General features: G+C 48.1%; 1 protein-coding gene across 1 annotated transcript in view; it reads right to left on the reverse strand.

The window, feature by feature from the left end:
- Positions 1 to 7577, reverse strand: part of NID2 (nidogen 2) — a 30772-nt gene extending 23195 nt beyond the window's left edge. The window contains exons 1-2 of the mRNA XM_069951348.1: positions 7318 to 7577; positions 2794 to 3096 (exon numbers count right to left, since the gene is read on the reverse strand). Of these exons, the coding sequence (XP_069807449.1) occupies positions 2794 to 3096; positions 7318 to 7563 (549 nt within the window). The 5' untranslated portion in view covers positions 7564 to 7577. The remainder of the gene's footprint in view (positions 1 to 2793; positions 3097 to 7317) is intronic.
- Between the last annotated feature and the right edge of the window lie 1758 nt (positions 7578 to 9335).

Here is a 9335-nt window from a genome sequence, read left to right on the forward strand (position 1 = left end):
ACTGAACATCCTTCCTGCTCCACTGTGGACTGGTAAAATCATCTGGATTGTACAGCAGAGCTTATGGTTGGATTTTTGCAGCCTGTCTACTCAAAAATAAAATTAAAAATTAAAAAAGGTGGGGGGGGGAGGTCCCTCTACCATATCAGCCAACAAATAGTCCATGGTGGGTGGAGGCTTGTGAAAGGTTTGCATATAGATCCAAGAGCTGCAGGTTACACCACTGACCTCATTCTACTGCCTCGTCTAAAAGATTTCCAGGACAAGTAGAGGAGACAGCTATGACTAGGACCCAACAATTGGAAGTTAACAATGTGATAGAGGACAATTATCTAGGTTACAAGTGAGGATCGTATAGGAAACCTGCAATGGACCAACTGTAGTCGAGAGTCTTATATTTAGATAAAATTCCTCAAGGATTCTCGGTGGTTAACCTTAGGTCAACTTCCTAAACATCAGGATCTTATACGTTTGACCCTTCCCAAGAACCACATAGTTTTCTTTACCACCAATGTTTTCCATGTTCGTTCCCTTAACGACTGAATGAATCAAGGTCTCCTTTTCTGGACACAATTCAGCTGCATCCTTTATTACCACAATATCCGGCATCTTAGGGATATGATCCAGAAGGATACTACGGTGGCCCACTCCGTCCAAAGACCTCATATATAAAGGATTAAAAATGCTGTGCACTCTCACCAGCCAATCAGGGTCAGTTTTAGGCTATATCACCACTTCAGTAAAGAAGTCTATGGGAATACAGGGAACAGTGACAGTATATGGAAAGATCAGGGGGTCATTGAGTACAGGATAACATTATATCATGGGTAAACCCTAAACGTCTTATGGAAAACATAAATTTCATTTAATCAAATATCCAAACAAATGCCCAATCTAAAGTGTTTGTCCAGGACTAGAAAAACATGGCTACTTTTTTTAGAAACAGCGCCATACCTGTATAGCAGGTTGTGTCTGGTACTATAGATGAGCTCCACAGAAGAGAAAAGAGGTAAGTTGCAGTACCAAATATAACCTCTGCACAGGTGTGGCGCTATTTCTGGAAGAAATCAAGACATATTTTTGTAGTTCTACAGCCTCATTAAGGGTTGCCAGAATGCAATTTAGCTCCATTTTATGGTTTTATGTCCAAATCCATGATCAAAAATCAGCGTCGAGAAATCCAAAAGGTATACAGATAGGCGCAACATGTTCCAACTAAAAAAAGATCAGTGTCCACTCTATATGATCCCTTTATGTCAGACTGGAACTCCAATAATTAGTGCCCTGTCTCTGGGACCTTTAGTGATTGGCTATAATCTGTGGGAAAAACTGGTCATTTTACCTGCAGTGCCTCCACAGGTGAAATACAGAATTACACATTAGGGACCTCCCTCTATTAATAGAGAGTTTGCAAGTTTTTTTTTCAATTCCTATATGCTCAGCACCAAGCACTATGACCCCCCCCCCCCCCCATCCACATTCCAGTAACAGGGATCTGTGGCAGTAATTTGGAAGAGCCGCCATTAGCTACGCTCATCAAGTCATGTGGGAGAATGTCTTCCATATGTTGGATGAGAGGCGAGGATCTTCCCGTCCCTGCATGGTGTGCGCAGCTGTGTCACCATCTCACATTAACGGCATCTCCAGCTAAACATGTTCTTACCATAAACCCCGCTTTACAAGGCCTCTCTCTCTTTTTCCAGCTTAAACAACTGTCCTCGCATCGGCATTTTCTATAAAAACACAGAAAACTTTCCTCCGGCTACAAAGACCCTTTTTTAATTAGTTTAGGAAAATGTCTTGTGCAAATAAACTGAATTTGATCCCAAAATTTACCCCCTCGGGAGGTTCCGCACTTGATCCCGGCAGGGGGGATACTGTAATGACTCTCTCAGTAACACATGCAGCCGAGGATGGAGATGGCCGTGTAAATAGTCACTGCGGGCTATCTCAGGGGGACCGGCAATCTTAAGCCGTGCAAATGGAAACAAGATGGAATCTGTCAATGAAAGCATGCTGGGAAATTTGCATACGATGGCATGCACGAGTTGAACAGTAGTCATGCACTTCATGTTTGTCCATGGGATTTGGGGATGAGGACATTGCACACTTAAGATAGGAAACCAGATCTGTGGCTTCAATGGGGACACTTACAGCTGAGTCAACAAGAGCTTATAACAGTCTGTAAGGGGTCACGTAAGAGGAAGGGTCAAATTCCCAGAGGTAGTGAGGAACCTCAGATGCCGGCAATAGAAGAAAGAAAACCCTAAATTAGTTTAGCCAATATCAGAGTCTTCTTCCTTCTGGACAATTAATTTGCATACACTTTTCCCAAGGGTCATTGCTTGAAAACAAGTCTCCATACACCAAATCACTTCAACGAGAACCAGTACCCCCAACTGTCTACTCTGATCACACCACGGTTTGGTCCTCTGTTACTTCATACTCCCGAATGTAGTCAGCTTGTGTTGTATATGTGCAACAGAAGGCCAAACTGTGATATGAACAAGCCCCAAGCCATTTCTGTGGCCAACCAGAGTAGGGACAAGAACCACAGAATATAACAGTCTACAGATACGCAACTCTTACGCAGGAAGAGACTAATGTGAGTTTCTTCCATGCTGGAGGAGATTGAATTGGCCTCCCTAAGTCAAGCCTAATGGTTAGTAGATAATCATACGCTAAGAATGGGTTGGGTTTTAGGTGGCCACACACTGCCCATGGTGTCAATCAAGTCCATACTTCTTTCCCAGAAGAACTAAAGATAATATTTCTGAGAAACTGGACACTTACCTTATTGGAAGACTCAGAATGTCTAGTCACCTCCTCGTAGGGCCCAACGTTTTCCCAGGTCACCAAGACAACATTGATGGGAGAGAAGGCTGCCTCCGGGAACCCTCTCTCAATCTGCCGGGCTGCAGTACTGAGAATCTCGGGGGAATTGTCCTGTCGGTAATAAATCTTCCCTCTGCCGTTACTTGTGTCTATATCAGATAGGAATGGGGCAATCACTGGGAAGTCAGTGGGAAAGCCGTCATCTACGTACTGCGTCTCTCGGGGGAAGTCTTGAGGAGAGATAATTCCATTGGTCCCAACCTGAAGAAAAAAAGGAAAAGAAAGTATTAAGACAAACAAGACATTAAGCATCTCAGGTACATTTATAGTGATATTGATTGTCACCACCCTCCATATTGGAGCACTTAAACATTGATCGGTGGATGCAGATTACATCATATTCTGTATTTTATTCTTCTGTTGGAAACATTTTGAAAATAAACAGTTGAAAAAAAAACAAAAAAAACATTGATCGGTGGGATCCAAACCTCCCCCCCCCTTCCTTCTGGGCTTCTTGGCGATCAGCACTGGTCCATTGAGCATGGTGCTCCTTCATCCTTATTTCTAAGTATCTTGAGATCTCTGCCATCTTTAAATGAAAACCTCTACATTCATGACTGCTCTCACCTTCTATGCTAAAGGTTTATGTTCTCCTTATCTGAACCTCTTCCTGGATGCATAAAGACCAATTTTACGGCTTCTTCTTCTATTCCAATTGTTTCCTCCCTTGTAGTGTTTACAAATAAAGCTGAAACGCGGACAATAAAAGGACAATTCCCACATGTTAAACACACTGTTCCAGTTGTTCGTGAGGGGCCGCTCTGGAGCAGCATGCCCTTGGAAGGACAGATTGTACTACGGTTTCTTGCCAAAACAAGATGTTTGCAAGTCAGCTGGAGAGAGAGACCCTCCAAGCCCTTGAAGGCGTTGTACAGGACTGAAACATGGCTGCTTTCCCTAAAATGCAGTGCTACACCTGTGGACAGTTTGTGTGAGGTATTACAGATGTGCAGTACCAGACACAACTGATGGACTGGTGTAGAGCTGTTACTGGAAGAAAGCATTCATGTGTTTCTAATCCTGTAGAACCCCTCTAAGAGAGAGAGCAATCTGGGAACTGGGTGAATAAGTGTGGATGCTACGTGAAGCTAAATTTTAATAGAGCTGTTTCTAGGTGGTGGCAACCAGTGGGCAGAATCCCTCTCGTAAATTAGATCAATTATATCAATATGCTCTTTGTGTTATTTCTCGTCTTGGAAGCAATACTCCAAGAATAATAGGCATCTTCTCATAGTGACTAATGACCTCTACCATAGTGGTTGTCCTCCGGGCCAGAGGCACAACACCAGTTGGAGCTTGACCTCTGGAGCCTCAGCAGATCAGACTTCTTTATAGATACAGTTATTCCTCTCTGGAAGATCTCATGATCAATGGTCCAGCATGGTCGCCTTCTCAACAAGACAGGAAGCCATGCACATTGGCCATGGACATGACTCATCTGATCATCTCTCATTCTCAGTGAGTGGGATTTAGGAATTCTTAAACACTAAACTCCACAGCAAAAAAAAAGACAGAGAAGCCTTGTGATGTAATGACACCGACAGCCGCATCTTTCATGGAGACGTGTGCCCTCCTTCCGGGATGAAAAATTCCATTCCAAGAATGTAATGTCCGAACTGGAGCTAAAGCATTGAAGGATTCAATGACATCATAGACTTTCTGTGGGCAGCGGCCCGTCAATGAGCGCCCAGAATGGGAACAATTAAAAAGTGCTATCATGTCAAGAACTCCACATGACTAATCTAAGACCCCACATGTTAATACCATCTTGGACAAGAGCCTCAGTTATTGCTTATTATGAGCCCAGGAACTGTAGATAGCTTGTACCCACATAATGCCAATGTATAGTTGATCTGTAAACCCAAGTGTCAGCATGCCCCAGTTCTAGAACCTCAAGTGTTAGTGTGTAATAACACTGTCTCTCCACTTATCAGTGTTGAAACCCAAAATGGACTAGGTCACTGGACAGGGACACCTGGGTCCCTGGCATCTGCATGCCATTGGTCTCAAACCCCAAGGGTCTGTGTGTCATTGACATAGAACCCCAATTGGCATTGTGCCATTGATCTGAAGCTCCAAGGGTCAGGGAGACGTTGACCTAGAACCCCAAGTGCTGGAATGTCATTGATCTGAAAACTCATGTGTCACTCTGCCATTGATCTAGGACATCAGTATCAGCATGTCATTGATCTAAAATTTCAAGGGTTGGTGTGCTATTGATCTAGAACCTAAGTGTTGTTGCGCTATTAGACAGAAACACCCACAGCTGGCATGCCCTTGGAGACAGACAGTGTGTCATGGGATGGGACTCAGCGTGTCCATCAAGCATCAGTCTGCATTGTACTGGGATCCCGACTAAACACTACTTATTCAGCATTTCTTCTCTTGCCCTGGAGATTTATTATCTTACAACATCTAAGGGACCACACGCTGCAGAACTCTACAACACATTCCCTCCTCTTTACTCACTCGATCCAAGAAGTATCACTAGAGGGCGAACGTCTCTTGGCTGAACAGTGTCTATAGTGTAAGGAGAAGAGTGGGAGAAGGAGACCAGAGGCACCAAACATGGACATCTGCCAGCATGGAGCCTGTGAGCGCCCGCCACCGCATAGTCAAAAAGAATGGAAGATGACAACATTGATACTGTCATCACCTGAGACCCCAGGAGATATAGGGAACATAATATAAAGGGGGGGGGGGGGGGGTCTATATGGGGACTATTCATCGCTGGATTGAAATGAATTGTATATAGTCATACAGCGTCAAATACAACACCCAAACTGTTACCAAATCTACAAACAGAGAATAGGGTTATACCAACCACAGTGATGGGGCACCAAGGGAACAATCGCTGGTAGGGGGCATTACTTGTGGCACAAAGGGGGGTTTCATTTACCATTGTCACAGAGGCTCCATGGTGGCTGCCATTGTTATTTGAATCAGGGACTGTGGCTGCTGTGACAAGTAATGGAGAACCATGGCCCCAGCACCACGGACACTACCATAAGATTCAGAGAGACTCTTACTGATCACCTGATCCAGAGTGGTCTGGACCTCAGACTGGGCTAAAGGTCCGTCTTTCAATAACACAATGACCCTAACGGCCAGGAGCACACAGGCGCACACGGCGCGGCTGTGTCAGTACACTAGCATGAAAATTCAAATACTATCGGGGCTCCTGAAATCATAATCAGGATGCAGGAAGCTTTGTGATCCACTCCGCATGATAGCATCCGTGCTAGGAACAGATTGTGGAGATCGTGTAAATTAGGGACAACTCTGAGAATGTCCTGGATCGGCCCAACTAGAGCCCTGAACCCAACTGAACATCTCTGGAACGACCCAACAATGGCGTCCAACGGCCTCCGTCCAACTTGACAGAGGGAAGAGGATGTGCGGAGAAGAATGGCCGAACATCCCTAAATCCAGGTGTAACCCTAGTGGCCTCATAGCCAAGAAGACTGGAGGAGGAGCCGCCCTGAATACTGATGGTGATGGAGATTATAGGGATTGTAAAGATGTCTACCATCCTGTCCTCACCTATCATTATGGGGTATTGGGGGCAACAATGTCAGAAAGGCGACCGGGGCTGAAGACTTTTTGGATGCAGTGTAGATGTGGTCATACCCTGGAGGCCATACATTGTACTGTGAAAGGTTTTGCTATATAAATCTATAAATATTTTGAAACAATCTGATACACTGATTCATTATAACTCTACGCAGTGATATACTGAGGATTCCTCATACAGTCCTCCCTGGCCCCAACAACAATACATCAATCTATTCCCCCATACATGGCTTTATACATCCTCTCTACAGTAATACAGGGTCATATATCCCCATACATTGCAGTATACCCCCATACACTACTACATACCCCCATACACTGATCTATATCCCCATACATTGCTCTATACCGTACTATACTGCTGTATACCCCCATACACTGCTTTATAACCCCATACAAAGCTATATAACCTTGCACAGAGCTCTATGCCCCCCATACACTGCTCTATACTCCAATTCACAGCTATATACACCCATATATTGCTATATACCTCCATACAAAGCTCTATACTACCATACATAGTTATATAACCCCATACACTGCTATACACCCCCATACATAGTGATATACCCCCCATACACAGCTATATACCCCATACATAGTTATATACCCCCCATTTATAGTGATATACCCCCCATGCACAGCTATATACCCCCATACATAGTTATATACCCCCCATACACTGCTATATACCCCCATACACAGCTATATACCCCCATACATAGTTATATACCCCCATACACTGCTGTATACCCCCATACACTGCTCTATACCCCCATACACTGCTATATACCCCCATACACTGCTATATACCCCCGTAGACAGCGCAGGACCCCGGGTGATACTCACATAGAGCTCCCTGAACTCCGCCTCATAGAAGAGCACGGGCTGGGGCAGCCGCAGCACCTCGGAGGTCTCGTCGTCCCCGTCCGGTAAGAGCAGGTCCCCCCGGTGCTCCCCGTACGGGAAGAGCTCCTGCCGGGAGATGGCAGCGGCGCAGGCCAGGAGGCAGAACGGGAGCAGCAGCCGCATGGTGAGGAGACAGGACCGCGCCCCGTACAGACTGCAGCGATACTGACCCGGGACCGGACACATCCGACCCCCAGAGCTTCCCAGGAGGAGGAGGGAGCGGGGCGGGGAGAGGGGCTGCCAGGCTCCGGGGACAGTGCTCAGCCCCTGCCCACCCTCTACATGGCAGCCGGGGGGGGCGGGAACGGAGGGGGCATCACAGGCAGAAGGTTAGTGCAGAACTCCATACAGAGCATCCCCGACCACAGCTGCTGCAGAACCTCACAGCATCCCCGACCACAGCTGCTGCAGAACCTCACAGCATCCCCGACCACAGCTGCTGCAGAACCTCAGAGCATCCCCGACCACAGCTCCTGCAGAACCTCATAGCATCCCCGACCACAGCTGCTGCAGAACCTCACAGCATCCCCGATCACAGCTGCTGCAGAACCTCACAGCATCCCCGACCACAGCTCCTGCAGAACCTCATAGCATCCCCGACCACAGCTGCTGCAGAACCTCATAGCATCCCCGACCACAGCTGCTGCAGAACCTCACAGCATCCCCGACCACAGCTGCTGCAGAACCTCACAGCATCCCCGACCACAGCTGCTGCAGAACCTCAGAGCATCCCCGACCACAGCTCCTGCAGAACCTCATAGCATCCCCGACCACAGCTGCTGCAGAACCTCACAGCATCCCCGACCACAGCTGCTGCAGAACCTCACAGCATCCCCGACCACAGCTCCTGCAGAACCTCATAGCATCCCCGACCACAGCTGCTGCAGAACCTCATAGCATCCCCGACCACAGCTGCTGCAGAACCTCATAGCATCCCCGACCACAGCTGCTGCAGAACCTCACAGCATCCCCGACCACAGCTCCTGCAGAACCTCACAGCATCCCCGACCACAGCTGCTGCAGAACCTCACAGCATCCCCGACCACAGCTGCTGCAGAACCTCATAGCATCCCCGACCACAGCTGTTGCAGAACCTCATAGCATCCCCGACCACAGCTGCTGCAGAACCTCACAGCATCCCCGACCACAGCTGCTGCAGAACCTCACAGCATCCCCGACCACAGCTGCTGCAGAACCTCATAGCATCCCCGACCACAGCTGCTGCAGAACCTCACAGCATCCCCGACCACAGCTGCTGCAGAACCTCACAGCATCCCCGACCACAGCTGCTGCAGAACCTCATAGCATCCCCGACCACAGCTGCTGCAGAACCTCAGAGCATCCCCGACCACAGCTGCTGCAGAACCTCAGAGCATCCCCGACCACAGCTGCTGCAGAACTCCATACAGAGCATCCCCGACCACAGCTGCTGCAGAACCTCACAGCATCCCCAACCACAGCTGCTGCAGAACCTCATAACATCCCCGACCACAGCTGCTGCAGAACCTCACAGCATCCCCGACCACAGCTGCTGCAGAACCTCATAGCATCCCCGACCACAGCTGCTGCAGAACCTCACAGCATCCCCGACCACAGCTGCTGCAGAACCTCATAGCATCCCCGACCACAGCTCCTGCAGAACCTCACAGCATCCCCGACCACAGCTGCTGCAGAACCTCATAGCATCCCCGACCACAGCTCCTGCAGAACCTCATAGCATCCCCGACCACAGCTGCTGCAGAACCTCAGAGCATCCCCGACCACAGCTGCTGCAGAACCTCATAGCATCCCCGACCACAGCTGCTGCAGAACCTCATAGCATCCCCGACCACAGCTGCTGCAGAACTCCATACAGAGCATCCCTGACCACAGCTGCTGCAGAACCTCATAGCATCCCCGACCACAGCTGCTGCAGAACCTCATAGCATCTCCGACCACAGCTGCTGCAGAACCTCATA

This window comes from Dendropsophus ebraccatus, chromosome 13, assembly GCF_027789765.1.
Source record: "Dendropsophus ebraccatus isolate aDenEbr1 chromosome 13, aDenEbr1.pat, whole genome shotgun sequence".
NCBI lineage: Eukaryota > Metazoa > Chordata > Amphibia > Anura > Hylidae > Dendropsophus > Dendropsophus ebraccatus.